At 30.8% G+C, this 20495-nt stretch overlaps 2 protein-coding genes across 2 annotated transcripts in view; one reads left to right on the top strand and one right to left on the bottom strand.

Moving 5' to 3' along the window:
• Positions 1–20495, bottom strand: part of LOC108726267 (Tie-like receptor tyrosine kinase) — a 239537-nt gene that overhangs the window by 100999 nt on the left and 118043 nt on the right. The gene's annotated exons all lie outside the window — the stretch shown is intronic.
• LOC108726268 (cytochrome P450 4C1-like) lies at positions 2911–8887 on the top strand. The gene is given in 12 exon segments (XM_018453729.1): positions 2911–3084; positions 3586–3695; positions 4822–4912; positions 5119–5304; positions 5663–5756; positions 6754–6856; positions 7025–7130; positions 7236–7342; positions 7424–7492; positions 7869–8037; positions 8465–8644; positions 8706–8887. Coding segments are annotated over 12 exon segments (1530 nt in total). The 5' UTR covers positions 2911–2933; the 3' UTR covers positions 8870–8887.

The raw sequence follows: 20495 nt of genomic DNA, 5'->3' as shown, positions 1-20495 counted from the left end.
GTTATAATTGGCAACCTAAAATGACTATAATTATAGTTGTTATAACCATAAAATAGTTGAAATTACCATAAAAATGGTTCAAGTGACTATAATTTTATGGTACTATAATAAAAATTTTTTTATTTGATTTAAAAAATTATTTTCAAATAAAAAAAATGACGTTCAAATCAAAGAAATTTTTTCTTTAATCGTATAGCAAAGAAACATTTCTTTGAATGAAAGAAACCTTTCTCTGGGTGTATTCAAATAAAAAAGTTACAAAAACATATTTTTCCTAAACTACTCGATTTTATTACGATCCATAAATATGAAAAGGATTAATTAAATAGGTTTATTTGACTATTATCCTTAATCTTCCGTTTCATCATTTTGTTAATGCAAATTATACGATAAATATAAAAAAAAATATTATGTTAAAAACTATATTTTTTTAAGTAATAATGATCTCACAACAATAATGGACAACTTTCGAATTTTTTACTTCCGCGAGCTAATGCGCGAACGGTCATTAACGCTGTCCTTAATTAAGTAAAGCTTCTCTGGTTGCTAGAGAAATGGCGGAAGCAGCAGTTTATACTGTGGCGATAAGGTGCGATCGTGACTAGGATATAATATTTTATGGAAAAAATAATCTTCCTTCGGTGGCGGTCGAGTACAGTCGAGTACTTACCCGAGTTCCCCCCTCGGTATTTCTCTTTGCATAAGATTTTACGGCGGATGCACGCATTACAGAATTTTTGTGAGACTACCGAACGGCAGACAAAAAGCGTCGTATTTTATGAAGCAAAGCCCCTTCGTCAGTGTTTAGTCAGAAAACACCTCTTCCGGTCTCTCAAAAACAATTCTTGTGCCTTCCAAGATGTTCTCATGAGAATATTCAGAATACATGATTAACAAAGCTCATATATCTAACAATTCAAAGTGTTTATGTAAAAAACACTTAGTTTCTTTGTCATATAACAATTGTCTGTTATACGATTATAAGAATAAACTTCCGAAAACGTTTCATGTCCAATTGCTATAAATTTTAGCAGAAACACTACTCGAAATAATGTCAAATGAATACCTTTAAAGATGTATTACACGTATTTTTTTTTAGTAAATAAAAGAAATATGAAGAAATCACAGATTTTTTGTATTTTAAAGTAATACAAAAAGATTTGACGGCGATGTAAAACCTGAATCAAAAATTATTTCTGCAAGACGTAGACATTTTTAAAAAATAATTAATATAAAATAAGAAAACTTTTATTTAAACTGTAATGTAAAATTGTATTGGTAAATATAAATATTAAACTGTTTAATATAGGGGAACCTGGGGTATAATGGTTATAGTTAGATTTTTTCAAGTTTTAAACATATTAAAGATAAATAAATCAACTTTGTTATATATTAAAATATTTTTTGAAGTATTTACTATAAGGAAAACTTAAGTTTTACTGCAAAAGTATAGATTAACAGGACGAAATTATTGTTTTGTGAGAGTGTGTCGTAACCTCACTATGTCATTTATGCAGGGCATAATGGGGCACCACAGGAAACTTGTCTATTTTTAAAAAATTAATATTGAACATTGCTTAAAAGTGACTTAGAACATAGAATATAAGTAACAATACATTGTTGCACTTTTAATTTTAAATTTTTTATTAATAATTGTATATGTGATGCTGAGTGATACATTATACAAGGTATACTTATATTGAACATAAATAAAAATGTTTAAGAAGATAACACAAATAAAATAATTCTCATTTTTATCTACACTTGCACATGAATCATAAACTCATTTTAAACATAAAATAACACCAGTACACCATTATGCCTCGAAGTACATAAATTTACTTTAGATAATATAAAATATCACAGATAATCAATATATTTGTATAGATTTTACTAAAGTAACAAGAAAAGATTATATAATAAGATAAATGTACTTATGACAATAAAAAATAAAATTTTGTTATTGCTTACCTTATGTGAACATACCAAAGAATCTGTAACTCATTCGCGGACAGTAAAGCGAACACATTAAAAAATTTTTAGCAATTTTCAGGTAAAAATAATATGACAACTAATAACAATATATAATAAGATACATCTAATAGTAACTATTGTCTGATAATTCATTACATATTAGCATATCTGTAAAAAGATTTCGAGTACATCCCATTATACGCCATGGTTTCATTATACCCCAGGTTCCCCTACGATATGCATGCGCAAATCATTTTTATTATCCTTATAGGACGTACTAATGCCACCAAAAAGAATAAAGTATTTGGTGATTGATCTGCAGTTAGTATATAGGATCTAATTGTGGAAAATTGTCATTACTTTATTTAATTAAGGTTAAAATACATAAAATGGTAATGAAATAGAATAAAATCATCCATATAATGTAATCTTTATAATCAATCATGACTATTAAATATTTTATTAATTGTTTGATATTGTTTTGGATAAAAATATGAATTTTTTTTTAAGAATGATCCACAATTAGTAGTTTTACTCTATTACTAGACATCATTTATGCAGATATTTTTTGCAGATATCAGGTTCATTTCTTTCCATCACATTGAGTTTTTCTATCAGCAGTCGATTTATAGTATAAGTCTGTGGGAATGTCTATATACACATATTATATTAAAACAGCTTGCGAAATAAGCACTACTCCTTCTCTATTACGTTATTTAAAGAGAAAAAATGAATAAGATAGACGCTTAATCACTGAGTTTAGTCTCGTGGAACAGTTCGGATCGGATGTTTCATATCGGACCAGGAATCATCTTTGAAAGTATCTCCGAATAAAGTGATAAACTCTTGAGCAATTTATAATATTAGGACACAAAACAATTAGAAATTTTTATTGGGACACGTTGAATTACAAAAACGTTATAATATTAACCAATTTGATTATATATATTTGATCAATAATGTTTGTTATTGTATTGCTATTACTTGTTTTTATATTATTGTATAACTATTATGTGCATTATGGAAAAACCGGACGATTCGTTAACCTAATACCAGGACCAATATGTTATCCAATTATTGGAAATGCATACCTATTATTCGGTTCACGAGGTAAGTTAAAATGTTTTATATATTTAAATAATTTTATTTTAATTAAAATGTTCCACGATGTATCATTCAATTATTAGTCCGTTTTAATCTTCGGTACATTGAATATCATAATTGTGTTACTCGATTTATCCAGGAACGACTATAATAATTAAAAGAATATATAAATTGGCATCCAATATATTTCGAGTAAATTAATATGTAATTCCTGAGTAAATTAATGTTTACTTTTGCACATATGTACATGCAAACATTCCACTTTAAAAAACATTAAGTATTTCCATTAATATTAAGAAACATTCGCTTGTTAATTATTTTCTACATAATAGTATTCATTTTTCGATTACTGAACTTTCTTGAGAAATGATAGAGTATATTAAATACATCATATTTTTGTATATTCAAACTTTTTTTATCGATTTTTATTAATGTTTATAAATTTACGTAACATATAAATAAAAATATTGTGTATGTGTATATACATATAAACATACATTTTTTTAGAAGTACTATGGAATCGTCTGATTACCTTTACTAATCGGTACTATCCCATTTGCAAATTTTGGATATTCTTTATACCCGTTATATCCATCCGTCATCCGGATGATCTGGAGGTAATGAAATATAAAAAAAATTTTATTCTCTCATTATTCCTACTATATTAGCGAATAAGATAATTTGTGTGTGTATGTTTTCTTTTATTTTGCAAAGACATATTTACTCGTAAAAATCGGACGGAATAAGAAATACAGACTACGGTAACAGAAACGACTGAACTGGCACACAATAGCTTCATTCATGACTATAATTTTATTTTTAACTTAAATACAATATATATTTTCGACTTTTTGAATAATTTGTATCCCCTGTGATAATTCTTCTCTTAGATTTTTTAATTATCTATCTATTCGTTCTATTTTCTTAAGTACACATTTATAACAGATCTTATAGTGTGATAACAACCCATATTTTATGCCTATTTTTTTCTTTTCTAATTACACTAACAAGAATCCAAATTGTGATTGTAACATTTTTTTTGCAACATCTAAATATTTATTAGTAGAATATTATACATATGTAATATTATACTAATAAATATTTAGATGCTCACATGGAACGCTAGAAATCCGGGTTCGACTCTCGGTCGACGTAATATTTTTCGCAATAAGAATATTTACGGATTGTAATATGCCATTTAGCATTATTAAAATCGTTCTAAGATGTACGTAAAAGCGTTAAATTGTTAAATTGTTAATCAATCTAACTCGTGATATTACTGTGTTTAGTATAATTTGCGTTTCAAGAAAAATCATTTCGGCGCACATTATCAAGAACTACGTAGTATATGTACAATATAAATTCACACAGAACTATACAAGCACTTAAGATCCAGCCAGATCGTTTAAGGCATTTGTTTCCTATAGATTGTATTTCTCACATATGTAGTCCCATGAGATTTACTGTTAAATATTTAGATATCACGCATCGATATCTGTGCGAGTTCATTTGGCTTTATTTCCTATTTCGTTTGATTTATTCTCAGAGCCTTACTTACATTGTTATTTGCTCGTAAAATATTTATTAGAAGCAATTGAATATTTAAAATACTTTCGAAATTCATTGCAATTTTAGACAACCAATAATAATAAAATCGAAGTTTAAATTTTTGGCTCGTAGCCCTTCGATTTTATTATTATTGATTTGAAATTATTAGACCATTTTCTTACTTTTAAATTTTAGACAATACTAAGCAACCCGAAACAAATAAAAAAGAGTTTTATTTATGATAATTTCAAACCCTGGCTCAGAGCTGGTCTTCTCATTAGTAAAGGTAATGACATTAATACAAATAAGAATGAATGTTTTACTATTAAGTTTCGTTTTGACTATCAAGTTTTCATTATATTGATAATAAAATAAATTTGTAACGTAAATAAATTTAATTCAAAATTAAATTAAAAGATTGAACCTCATTTATTTCAATACTTATTTCTAATCGTCATTTCACAATTGTACATTGCGTTGTTCATGTTTTAGGTGCCAAATGGCATTCACGGCGAAAGATATTAACTTCTACACTTCATTTTAATATACTGCAACGGTTTGTTGAGATTTTGGACAAAGGAAGCAAAAATATGATAAAGTCCTTGAAAAAAGCAGAAGGCACAGTTGTAAAAGATTTATCACCATTTATTAGTGAACATACACTGAATGCAATATGTGGTATTACCAAATTATACTAAATTTTCTTAATAATAACGAACATGAATTCACAACTACACAGAATTTTATCTCCATCAACGAATAATACACAACATACACGACATTGTATCGATCAATGTGTAATTTTTGCAGCCGTAGATATTCTTGAAATATGCATACACACATATGTGTGCGCGCGCGCGCGTGCGTGCGTGCGTATTCCAAAAATATCTACGGCTGCAAAAGTTACGTATTGATCGATACAGTGTTGTGTACTTGTGTATAGATATTGTGAATTAAATACATACGTATATATTATATGTATATATGTATTATATATGATAATGTCATCATATTATTTTCACAAATGCCTTTGCAGAAACTTCTATGGGCACTTCTCTAAAAGATCTCGGTGAGTTCCAACAACAGTATCGAAAAGCAATTCACCAAATGGGCGAGCTTTTTATTTATAGGTAATTTAGGAACATGATAAATAATATATTTTTCATTCTATATTATTTAATGTATACCTACCTTAACATTTTATATCAAGATAAATAATATTTAATGTAAAACGTAGTTAGTAATCAGAAATTTGCACATAACACGTTATTAATTTACGCATAATAAATTATAATCACTTCAATTGTACATTTAAAAATAAATATTGCTTAAAGCCTTTCAAATTTTAAACGCTAAAGTATCACGGAAAAAAATAATGCACAATTCAGTGTAAAGATGGATATATTTTTATGTTAAGATTGAATAATTATAAAAGTTGTATACATAGTAAAAAAAGTTTGTGTGTATTTGTGTTGGAAACGGTACACTCACGTTTGTGTTAACAGTTTGTGTTGAATTTTCTGACATATTCGAGTGTTAATTTAACATAATGTGATTATGTTATTTAAAGATTTTTTGTAAAATTGATATTCAACGTTTCTTAGTGCCAAAATGACATAATTTATAAGTAAGTGAACAAATAACATAAAAATAATGTGTTTTAAAACGTAAATTCTAAGGCAAATGAATGAAATATGTGTTATAATGATTTAACATATCATAAATGTTAATTTTCTGAAAAAAATATGTTCCCACGGTTCGTTTACAAACTGTGTCGATGTTATCTTTCTTTGTATTTATTCTCTTATATAATATTTAAGTTACTTTCTAATATATATTCATTTTGTGTAAAATTAACTGAAAAATTTGAGTGGACCGTTTGGGACATGCGATTTATGTTAAATTCAACACATTTTTTCCAACTGTGTATTTATTGTGCATATACGATTTTACAAATCTTTTTAGTATAATTTTATTATTGTGCTAAATTAAGTTTTTATATAGTTATTAAAATATTTCTAATTCTATATGTTTATGGAGAAATTAAAGGAAGCTTTTACAAAAACAATACTATCATATATCTAAAATAGCATGCCTATTATTTAGTAACTGTATGGTAATGTTTAGATTTACAAGACCGTGGCTGCGCTTTGACTGGATATTCTCATTGACGCCAAAAGGCAGAGAACAAGCGAAGGTTCTAAAAATATTGCATGGATTTACTGAACGAGTACGTTAAAATGCTACTTATGTATATGCTAATATGGTATTTAAACATGATCTATTTTGAGAAGTAGTGATAATGACTTTATACATAGAAATATTGCAAGATAAATCATAAATGTTGACACACATTTATGTAAATCATAGAAAAACCATTAATGTTGTATTTACGTAGATTATTGCCGAAAGAAAACTTTACCATGAACAAACTAATGGTCAATATTTGAAAAGCTTTGACAATGATATATCAGCAGAAGAAGATGACGCAAAAACGATTGGAAGTACGTAATATAATCAGAAGATATTCGTTAAACTTAGTATTATAAATTATATTTTACGATTAAAATGATGTTCTAAAAATATCACGCTCATATATTTCGATTTAGCGCGAAGAAAGGAGCTTGCAATGTTGGATCTTCTCATAGCGACATCTCATGAAGGTCTCATGACTGATTTAGATATTAGGGAGGAAATTGACACTTTTATGTTCGGGGTATATATTTGTAATTTCTTGTGGTTTTTTAAATACAACATTTAGTATACTAATGTTTATAATATGTTTATAATGTGGTAGGGCCATGATACTACATCGTCAAGTTTATGCTTCATTTTGGCATTATTAGCTGAACACAAGGACATTCAGGTATTTATCGTCAAATACAAGCTGCCACTCTTAGACAAAGAAATTAATTAATTCACTAACTCCAGAAGTTATTTATATTAAATTAAATGATTAGATGCGTTGATGTAAAGGAATTGCCAAAATTATTATTTATTAAAACTGTATCAATATTAAATATTTTAATTGTCTTTTTAAGCGCGCGCGTGTGTGTGTGTGTGTGTGTGTACGCGCGTGCACACAATTCGCTTTCCTATGTTAAATATTCAGTATACAAATAATATACACACGTACACATACACATATGCAGTTGATTTGTATCCATGTATAAATACACTTATAAATAAGAAATTATTTTTTAATTATTAATTAAAGTATTTTTTAATTATTAATGATACAGGATCGTGTCAGAAACGAAGTCGACATTGCTATGCAAGAGAATGAAGATAAATTAACTATGTAATTTTTGCATCAACTATCATATTTAGAAAGATGTATAAAAGAAGCGTTGCGCTTGCATAATGTCGTATTTTTTATATCACGCGTATGTGAAGAAGATGTAAAACTACGTACGTATTAAATCAAACTCTTGTATTTTTAAATTTATTTTATTTTTAAATATATTATTCAGTACCTTAGATAATAGCAAAGTAATGTTTTGAAAATATTGCTACTAGATTTAGTTTTGTAGATATAAAGAGCTAATATAAAGATTCTCATTTCAAAAATTCAAAAATTTCTGTGTTTTTATTGATAACGCTTATACATACATCCAAAATAAAATACTTCAAATATAAAAGTTTACTTTGTATAACAGCATAAACTATTTTCAAAAAACTAATATTATTTAATATATTTAAATAATTATTACATTTTTATTAAACAAATTTGTAGGCACTTATTCCTGTTTTGTATTAAATATATAGATACTCAATTTAAATTTCCTTATAACGTCTTTAATTATTTATAAATTTTATTTTATAATATGCTTTTTAGAGTCATATTTAGTACCTGCTGGAACCACCCTGCATCTTGATATTAACGGAATTCACAGAGATCCCAATTTTTGGCCAAATCCAGAGGTATTTGATCCTGATAGATTTTTGCCCGAGAAGATCCGAAATCGTCACCCTTACTCATATATACCATTCAGTGCTGGACCACGTAATTGTATCGGTAAGCTATAATCTTTTATACTCTTTTATATAAACAAATTGCAACAAATATTAAATTATAGGACAACGATATGCTATGTTGCAAATGAAGATGATAGCAGCTTCTTTGATTCATCATTTCTACTTGGAACCCGTTGATTATATAAAGGATGTTCGGCTGCAGATTGAGATCGTAATACATCCTCATCCACTTCGTGTACGATTTGTTCCAGTTTTGCAAAATTAATACAAACAAAAACAGAAACAAATCGTCGTTTCCATGTGGATACTTTGAGTTTTTTTACTTTTTTTTTAAAAGTAGGAAGTAAGGAGGAGCCTACTAGAGGAGCCTCCTACAGGAGATCATAATTTTTCCTGTTTCACAAAAAATTGTGTAGTAATTTTTGTAATGTAAACTTGTTTTAAAATAATTAAATGTTAAAATGCATACAAATGACTTATCTATGAAGAAACTAACTTAAAAAATTATTTAAACATAAATGGAGATGCAGCTCATTACGGATACCCCATATACGAATGCCACACTCAGAGAAAAAAGTCGTATCAGTAACTATAAATTTGTAGTGAAATAGCGCCTCAACTATATACATATTATTAAATTCTAATAAGAATACTAGATTAAGTGAACTAAGAAAATATAGTACATTAACCATATAAACAATTTATAAATGGTTAATATTACTATATTTTCTTAGTTCACTTAATTTATTTATTGTTGTTATTAAAGTAGGCAGTCCGTCAGCCCTCCCACCCATTAAAAATAATTGATTTGAAAAATTAAATACTGACTGACTGCCTACTCAGCCCCCCCACAAAAATTTTTTTTTAGCTAAACGGAAGGAGCGCAAAAATTTTTGTTTGCGGATATAAATAGCGCATAAATAGCGCATTATTACATAATTTTTTCATTAAGATTTGGTTAGGTGGGGGGGCCAGCTAGACAGACGTATTATGCAGAATAAAAAAGGGGGAGAGAACGCGGAAACTTGAGCAATTCAAAATGCAAACATAATTATTATATATTTATATATATAATTATATATTTTATAATATTTTATAATAATAATAATATTTGATAATATTACAATTGATAATATACATTTGATAATAATTAATTGATAATAATTGGAATAATCACGGCGCTGCATTAAAACCATTATTGGTCAAATATTGGCATGATCAGACAACCATTAATGACCCAACATTGTTTATCACGTTCGGCATTATAGTTACCCATTATCGGGCCGAAGTTATCATCCCATAGTATTCTCATTAGTGAGCCAGTCATAGTCACCATTATCGCACCAATTTAGGTCACCTGATAACCAATCTTGGGCCAGTATCAGACCAATAGTAAAATCCTATATGGGACATATCGATAGATATAAATACTAACTGGATAAATACTACTCCAGTAATATAACTACTACCATATAACTACTACTCCATAAATACTACTGGATATAAATACTAAAGAAAGATGTGCGTAATTCGTTCTACAAATATATTATTATCCTTGAAGAAACATCATCTCAAGAAACACCCCCTGTTGGAACTGTCATCATGGCAAGCGCACGCGACATAAACGGCGTTTATAATTTCGCAACTGCGTACATTTTACAAGCATTTCGACGTCGCTTACGTTCCGCGCAGAATTTTTCCTTCGCGCGGTATCTACCGAAACGGCGACACGCACGATAATAGCGCGAACTTATCCGTGACGGAGATTTATTCACTTATTTGCGAATTTCTCTCCGGGAAAACCGGCGACATTGACGCGAACCGAAGGCTACATGTCTGGCAGTTGATTATTTCCAAGGATACGTTGAAGGTGGATGTGCCGAGTTTTTTTGTATCTCTCTTCTGTATCTCTGTGCTTGGATTCGCGCGAAAACGTCCCCGTAGTCCCGGGATAGGACCTTCGGTCCGACCTCTCGACATCGAGAAACAGCTTCGAGAAGGAAAGATTCATCATGCGCATGCAGCATTGTCGTCCCCTTTGATTCGATAATAATTATTGACCTTGCGGCGAAAAAAAATATTCGCAGAAATACTAATAGACCGCGAGACAATACCGTCAGAGCGATTGATGTATATATGCTTTGTCTCGCACCGCCAACGTTCACTAATTAGCTCTCGGCGCGTCAGTCTAGCGAGGAAGATATTCGCGTGATTCATTTATTTTTCCTTTAATTAAGAGAAATAAATAAAAAATAAACTTGAACTTTCGTTATCCTGTTCCGTCCTTATCAAATAGGATCGCACTCTCACAAGAAAGTGATACAAATCAAATTTTTCGAATCTCATATTATGTACGAATTGCGTTTTAAATATATTGATCTTCTCAGAAAAAGTGGTACAAATTGAATTCAAATATTTCCCAAAAAAATAATACAAGGAAAACAATATAGGTAAATCGAAATAAGGATAGTTTTAAGTGGTCACATAATAAAATTTTAATATCTACATTACTTTTAGAGAACTTAAAACAAGCAATTTGTAATTAGCTATAAGTTAACTTATATTTAATATTGCCCTAATAATTAATTTTAATGTACGCAATTTTTTTCCTCTCTCCTGAACAATTTTATATTTATTTTATTTGTATCATTTTTTATGCAGAAAGGATGGTTTTGTTGAAAGATCTAAAATTTTACTGGATATATATATACAGATCCAAAAATAATTTTATTAGATCATCAAAATAATATGATCAAAATAGAAGATAATACCCGTGAAAGATTAAAAAGCTTTATTTAACTTCACTTTTCTTATCTTATATTATAACAAAGAATAATTATACATTAATTGACGGGCAATTGAGAGCAAACCGACGCAGTTATTCGTGCGTAATAATTAACAAATGTATTATTCGAGATCTTACGTAAAAATCAACAAAATTGGATGTTTCGGTTCCGTTCGAACCATTATCACCGATGTCCAAAAATTAATCGTAACGATTAGGTCCAAAAGAGCAGCTGAAGAGCTCTTTAATTCCACATTTGAGAAGCTTTGTTAATTACTTATATTATAAATTTGATTACATCTTGCTTTTATGTTTCCACATTTCATCACTCATGAAAACGTATGTATATAAATATATAATATATAAACGTATACGATTGTTTACAGTGTACTGAGCTCAGATCCATGAATTTACTAACAATAAGCCTAAATGACTGTGCGGATCAGTCATCCCTTGCAGAAGCATGACCAATTGAAGGAGAAAAAAATCACACGCCGTGTTTATGACAAAAGAGAAAATGATTCTGCATACGGAAAATGCACTTTCTAGCGAGGTGCGAGCATAAGATCGATAATGCCGCGTTTGGGAGACAGGTGCCTTTTACGAGAGACGTAATTGCGCCATCGCTGATTTTTCTCTCGATGACGTGTTCGAGGCCGAAACGGAATTACAATCAAAGTGGTAACGTCCATGCCATGCCATATATATAATTTGATCATTACAGAGACGGAGAAACGCGTTCATAACATCATGTTCCTTATGCATCACTAACGCTGACATTTAGATTCACGTATAAACGTAAATCAAGACAATTACAAGAGTCAAGATCTTATTTGCGTTACCGGTTTCACACCTTTGTGAATTAACGTCACGTTGCATGAGAATGTGAATCAAGTCTTAAAAATGAGGAACACATTAACTGACAGCGGTAGCACTATATCATCACAAATTTAATATCACGCGTGTAGCGACTTCGTTATCGCGCCGATGAGGACCGTAAACATCCGCAAACGATCTTGGCATTTACGAAAACATACTGCCTTATCAGTAACATAGACATTTATTTTAAGATAAATGCAAATGTTAGCAAGAATCTTGAATCTCCTCGTTTCCCTACTCGTTAACCCGGTTATGGTAAATCACGTAGTTAGCGTATATATTTCTGTTCAACTATATTTCTTCTTTGTAGACATTATCAGTGCGCAGTTAATGAGTTTTAAAATTTTAGAATATGGAAACGTACGTTCACAGCGCCAAACAAATCGAGTAGGCAGAGAAATTAGGCGAGTAATTATTGCCACGAATTATCATCCCAAAAAGCCATAAAATTGTCAACAACGTCGAGGATATAGTTTCGAAAGTTTTTTTTGTCTATATCGAATTTTCAGACGATTCGCCGTCTCGTTGCGTACAATGTAAATTCTAATTAGCATCTTCTAATTACGCTATTTTCGAGACACTTAACGCAAGCATAATCTCAATATACTGATATGATATTGCGCATTACAAGGCGCGCCGTTCTTAAATAAACGCAATATATTCACTTGTGAGACTTTAAAATTGCCATTACTACGTGAGTCGCAAATAGCGGGAAGGTTGCGAATAAAGATCCACTTAATTGCAACGCCGCAGTTGTGTGCCTACGTAGTTGCACCGAGATGCATTCTTCAAGCCGAAGAAATCGCAATATCAAATTCGAATGGCTCGCATGTACGGCAACAGTAACACTACACCATTGATGGCGTCAAAAAAATACGAAAATAATGATCAAAAACGACAAAAATTCAAAGAGAGTAACAACAACTCTTTGACAGAAATAAATGAAAAAGAGAGCCATTCAGTTAAAGTGGATCTCGGTATCTACAATTAAAAAGAATGGTTTTATTGATATATATTTAAAGATTTAGCTAGATATATATTATACAAATCTGAATATAATTTTGTAGAATTATTAAAATAATTATGTACGCTCAGGCTGGTTGTTAAAATGTCAAAAAATTTTTTTGCAACATCATTCATCAATTATTTGAATTCCTTATATAAATATTTTGATGGTTCAACAGAATTATTTTGAGATCTATAACTATCCAAATTTTTGAACATTTCAGCAAAATCATTATTTTCGTGCAATATTATCAATGGGATGATATTTTTTGCAATAAATTCTTTACAATAATTTAAAGTGCTTCTTCGTATCATTAAATTGCTTGTTAATTTAATTTAACATTACGTACTCCAGATTCAATTTAGAACTGTGTTGCAAAATCCACGATAACACTATTTTCTGTTTCTCAACATATGTATAAACGATGATTTATATATGTATATATTTTTAGATACTGGAAAAAATATAAGGTTGTATCACTAACAGACTTTGAGAAATCAAAGACTTTATTTTTGAAAAAACTGCCTTGAATAATTTACACCTTTTTCTTTTACGGAGTAGAATACATATAAAAATCATCATTTAGTTGATAAACAGAAACCTTGTAAATCTATGTATAATCTTTTAAATATTGCCAATCAATTTTATTTTTAATACACTATTTTAACCGTACATAAAAATAACAGGGATTTTATTTCACATTTATTTTCATATATTGTAAAAAAAATGACCGTTAGTGGCGCTTCTTAGTTTAAAGTAATGTATTTAACATAAACGGTCTTTCAATCTTATTATTGTAAAAAAATATTTAAATTTCTTATAGATACGAGTATATATTAAATATATTAGATATATATTAAATAAATTTTTATTATGCGTTATTATTACGTAAAAAATTCAAAGCTGAGTTTCTAAAAATTAAAGGGCGATAGAATATTTTAGTGTGAAACGCCTACGAGAAATATCCATTACCTACTTGTTGAGAAACAAAAAGTTTCATCAAAATTTATTGCACTATATAACCGGCGCGCAATTTGCATAAACCGGACATTATAAAAATTCACACAAAAATATCATTAGACACCAAGATCCGCTTTGACCGAATGTGACTCTCTTCTTCGCTTATTTGTGTTACTCATATATCGATCGATTTTCACTTATTATTGTTTTGATAGAAAGACTTGAAAACACTAGAGAATTAAGAATACATAGATACAAATAGTAGCATAAAGAAGTTCCTGATACTACAGTACCAGACATCATTAATGGTGTTTTTAAAAGAAATCCGAACTGAGGGAGCACATATGTACAGGGCGTTGCAAAAGGCGCAACGCAACCGCCGATGATTTTATCGGACGAGTAAGAGAACCTGTTAGAAGAAGTGTTATTACAATGAATCGTTGTATCTTATATGCACGATCACAAATAAATTTCAACAACCCTGAACTACACGGGCTTCTCTTATTTTCCGCGATTTTGCAGTTCACTCTCTTTTACCCCTTATCTTCATCACCTGATAATGCGATCTACAATTTTGATTTGTGCCCCAAAAGATTCGAATTTCCGAGTTTTTGATGCGATTAAAACCAATCATTTTATTTTTATTACACGAAGAAAAATTTATCCAAATAAGAATAAAATGACTTATCATTGAGACTGCAAATTGTACACTATAAAAAATAAAATGTTAATTTTAACTTACAGACGTTTAGTGGACTTTCTGAGATACATGCAAAAATGTTAAAATTAACATTTTTGTGTTAATTTGTGTTAAATTGTGTTAATTTTTGTGTATGATAAAACAAATAGAAATAATTAAAAAAAAAGTCACGTAACATAAAAAAGTGAAATCAATAAAACATAAAAATTTATCGTTTCAATCACTCAATGATTTATCTATCTAGTAGAAGGTTCTGTCATCCAACATTTATCTATGCCAATGGGCACAAAATTATACGCGATTCACATTTATGAGATTACTAAGAATATTAAAAGAGTTCAGAATTTTACATAATTCTAAATAAATTTTAATAAATTAAGACACGATGATCCAAGGATTAAACAGGCATCGTGGCACTATCGTGGACTGTTTTATGTTTCACGTCGACTTCCATTATGCAATGCGGTTGCGTAAGGTCAATTTTATTCATCCGTCGCCCTTTTGCCAGCGCTTTTATCATGTTTTGGAATAATAACGTGCACCATTGCACACCATTGCTGTACTATGCTTCGCGGTTGTCGACTAACATAATATGCAGATGGAAAAAATTCTCAGCTGTTTCATTAAGGCTGCTCTAATCGAGTTCATGAGCGGACTTCAAAGCGAACCTATGAATACACGCAAAATTCCTCCCCTCTCTCCCTCTCCCCCTTTCTCTCCTCTCTTTGTTTCGCTTCTGCGAAAATTATTACAAGAGCGCAGAGCGACGAAGTATGTCGAATCCTTCGAAGAATGCGCGCATCTGCGCGAGACAATAAGTATTTAACATATTATCGTTGAGGAAGGACTCATAGCCCGTCCACGCGTCTATTAAGAATCGTTATTCATAGCCTAGACGTGAATTCGTTGCACGTCGCTATAATTTCGCACATGTGCACTAGCGATAGTGACAGTTACCGCATCACTTATCTTAATTCACTATCTAGAATACATTAAAATAGTCTATTGTAAAAAGAGCGATTTATGTGAAACGATATTCATACATCTGTCACTTAAAATCTTTTTCCTAATTTATTGGTTTGACATAAAATAAAGTTATAATATATTTATACAAGTTATAGAATATCTGAAATAGTTCTAAATCACTAATTTCAAGTCTAAAAATTTATTCAGAACTCTCATAAATGTAAATATATAATTTTGTGCATAAATGTTCAATGACGGAAGATCTTCCACTAGATTGACTAGATAAATAAATCATTGAGTGACGATTGCATAAATTTTTCTCCGTGTAATAAGCATCTTCCAAACTAAATAAAGTTTTCAAACATTTTCTGACAAACTTTATAAAATGCAAGTTATAGCAAAATATTTAATAGAATTTTTAATCTCTTATAAGTTTATAAAAATGTAGCAGCATCATTTATATTAGAGGATTATGTTAGCATGAATATATATTAAATTAATTATCGATTTTAATTTAATTTAATAAATATTCCAAAAATAAATATTATTAAGAATAAGATCCGCAGATGATCGTTCTGTTGTTATTTACTTTTATGTTGTGTTTATCATTCTAGACTTATACTGTAGAAAGATTTCAATTTTTTAATTCTTCCCCTGATCCTTTTGCAATTCTAATAACATCATTACCTAATTATTATTATCGTCTCGAATAATCTGATGTAAATAGACAGGCCAAGTTGGACCAGATATCCTTCGTCTCCTATACGGACAGAACAAGGCTGCTAAAATACTTATATTTGCAAATATGCAGAAGAGGCCACCAGCGTCGATTTATCCATCTTCGCTTTGAAAGTCGCAAGGATTTCTCCCGCGCTCCTGCTAATTAATTGTTGCGCCGCGAGGACGTGAATTAATGGGGACATATTTATATACATATATGTACATGAAGACATCGGAAAATTATTTTATCGCGAGATAGGTCGATAAAGAGACAGACCCCCCCGATCGTGGATGTGGAAGGCGAATGAAGAAAGACTGGGTCCGTGTCGATATGATTTGTTGCTCGCTTCCCGCCCGGTCGACGAAGAACAAAGCCGAACCTACACTTTCTAGCCTCGAGTATAATGCGCGCGTACATAGTGAATCGCTATGCACAAGGTAGTCAAGAAGGGCTCGCCTAAGCGTACCTTTGCCGCTTAGTAATCCCTGAGGAACGCCGTCGTTCGTCTAGCCCGCGGTTATCCGCAACTTCTATACGGCGAAATGGATTGTCCTTCTGAGAGATAGCGACGAGAAAAATGTATGGGTTGAGAAAGCGAAAGAGGCAGTTTGCGATTGAAATATAATACCTTGCCGGGAAATATCTCTTATGCGTCATCTTTAGATATCGAAGATTATTCATTATTAATTCCTCACAGGCGGAATGCGTAAGTAATCAATATCAATGATGATATTCATTTAATCGCGAATTTTTCTGCTCTAGAAGGATAATCGCACAATTAGCTTTCGCAGAAACTACGAGCGAATATATCAGCGTGAAGGTGAAATTATGCACTGAGAGAAAAAATAATTGCAGTTATAATGTAATTTGTCATTTTCGGTAAGAACTATTTTTTGGTAGAACTATAAATACAATTATTGCTAACATTATAGCAGTAATAATTAAAATGGAGCTTCTAAACATAATTATTTTACTATGCAAAATACAATTATAGTCACAAACATCAAACACTTTTCTCTCAGACTGAGAATACATTTTTATTTCAGGAAATTTAAAATAATTTTTATTCCTTCCTGTAAATTATAATTCATGCAAAATTAGATTCTAGCAGACTTTTTTTTTACAGTGACATTAACTATTCATTTTTCGACAATATTTTACGTCCTTTTTCAAAACAAAAAAAGGAGATATGGGTGATTTTATCACTTTGTAAGATTTTTCGCCAGATTTTCGTTCTGCTAGAAAAGAACAGTACCGAAATAGGATTCTCCGTCTCAAGAGAAACGATAGACGACCTACTTTGATCATGTCTAAGCAAACGTCGCCCGAAGTACCGTAAACTTCGGCAAAATTGATAAAAGCAGGTTTTAGACACACCATCTCTCTCTCCCTCTCTCTCCCCCTTTCTTTCTCTCTCTCTTTCCTTGTTCGACTTCGCTTTGTAACTCAAACAGCGATGTACAGTTACTTGGCCTGACTGTTTCTCTCGCTTCAAATGTGCGAGCGTACTATACACACGTGATACACGTACATATGCGTGCATATAAGCGTGAGCAAACGCATGTACTCATCATTTTATAGATGTATCTAAATGCTCGCGGAATACTTACACAAAAGAATTGTTTTAACGGGAGCAAGACAGTTTAGATGGCATTCCCTTTCAATGAAAATTTCAATGACCCAGAATGAAAAAGTTTACAATAAGAAATTCCTCTATGAGGTAGTAATCTAATATCACGGTCGAAAAAAAAAATATAAGATTGTTCAAAATGATTTTTCCTATAATCTATTTACATTATTGCTCAAAACTTTTGATCATTTTTTCAGAATCGTGTTTTTAAAAAATTGTAGAGTGCTCTAAATTTTTGAGTGGTATAATAAATAAATTTTTTTTTTTTCATAAAAAATCGTGAAATAATGATACTTTAAATGAATTTAAAAAAATTTATTTATTATTATTTAGATACTATCGTAATTACTCGTCTGCGGCGAGATGCAATACTCGGCTGTAATCTTCGATAACTATCTTACGCTCGCACTTCGTACGCAACTTCAATTTGTATCTTCAATAGTCATTTCAATTGTAATCTATCATCAATGCGTAATTATCCTGACATCCTTCTTGTGAAAAAAAACACGGCATACCCTACCAATATATAATACACCGGACAATTTTTTTCAAAATCGTTTCTCTGGAAGAATTACAGAATCCCGTATTAATTGAAACCTTCATTCCGTAACTTGGACTTCAATTTTCGCAAGGCATCTTCTTTTCTTCTTTCTAACCGTGTCGCAATTTACTGCGTTATTAAAAAGGTATTGAATCGCCCTCTAAATAATTAAGTATGCGATTATTATGCGTTTATTTATCGAAATGTTTTATAATATAATGCTGAACTTGTGCACAGAAAGATTTTGCTGAAAAACCTAAAATATTGCTGGATATTGATCTGGAAATAATTTTGTTGAACCATCAAAATAATTATATTAGAAACTCAAAAATTATGAACAATGTTGTAAACAATTTTGATATTCTAGCAACCAGTTTGAGTTTCCAACAAAATTATTTTGATGGAACATCGAAAATTTCAAATATATATCCAGTAAAATTTTAAATCTTTCAGCAAAATCATCCTTTCCATATGTAAGACTACTATCTATTTGGATGTTAAAATGGCGAATGTTACGATCGAAGTTTTTATATTGTTATTATTGATCTGTCTATGAGAGCCGCCATCAAACAAAGCAGAATATTAAAAAAAGACTGATTTTGACATAAAATGGATTATTGTATCTAGAAGGAAAAACGGAATTCTCAAGCAGAAAATCTTATACAAAAAACGCTATTCCTTTTACTTAAATCTTTTTGCCATTTCAATTATCAAAATCGGCTGTGTTTTAACATTTTCTTTGGTGAAGTTGAATAGTTGAACACAAATATTAATTTCTACGATAATCTCTATTTCAAGCAGGGTTGGTAAAGACTAATGTTTTTTTTTTTTTTTAAGAATAAAATATATTGTTTCTTCTTAAATATGTTTTTAATACTTCAAATATGCCTTAAACAATACTATAAAAAAAAATCATTTAAAAAACATATTAAAACCATCAATTTAGCATATTTTAAACTGTTTAAAACATGTTTAAAACATGTTTTTTACCAATCCTGATTTCAAGGAACAATTGTGTTTCTGAATAAATCTGAAGGAATAATAAAATATGTAAAAACCTTTTTTTTTTTTTCAAGAATGATTCAGAATTTTTTCATAAAACTCTCAGAGTATTATACGTCGTGTTTTGTATACGCCTCTCGATTGATCGATTCGCATAAGTCGCGGAGTCTGCGTCGATAGCATTCGCTCCGCCGCGCTGCATCTTCGTGGGCGAAGACACACGGATGAGGATGCACTGGGATGCACACGGCCGAGTGGCCCCGGGCGTTTTCCGCGACGCACAATTACCGACGACAAGACGGCGGGTGTGGGCGTAACGCGGCTTTCACCCAACGGATCGCGATGCGTGGTCGCCGATGCGGCCGGGGATAGCGCCTTCACTCACTCGAAATTTGTCAACGTCCCTCGCGCTCGTTCGCGCAATTCGCAATATCGCATTTAATTCCCTCGCCACGGGCGATTAGAGGTGCTGCGCAACCAGGAGGCACCTGCTCGCCGAGACACTGCGAGCTTGCAACGCGAATAAAAGAGAGGAAATTATTCTCTCCGACTACAGTCGACGATTCTTCACGATACGTAAACGTTAATCTTCTCGGCATAAATGCGCATCCAGCTGAGATCGAGAACTTTATGATAAGCGCAAGAAAGATTTTGACAGCCGCGCGATCAAGGCTTCTAGATAAGAATTTGTTTTATATGAC

Source organism: Mycetomoellerius zeteki, unplaced genomic scaffold, assembly GCF_001594055.1.
Source record: "Mycetomoellerius zeteki isolate Tzet28-1 unplaced genomic scaffold, Tzet1.0 scaffold407, whole genome shotgun sequence".
Classification (NCBI taxonomy): Eukaryota; Metazoa; Arthropoda; class Insecta; order Hymenoptera; family Formicidae; genus Mycetomoellerius; species Mycetomoellerius zeteki.
Note: the sequence above shows the minus strand (reverse complement) of the source record. Positions and strands in the feature narration are given on the sequence as shown.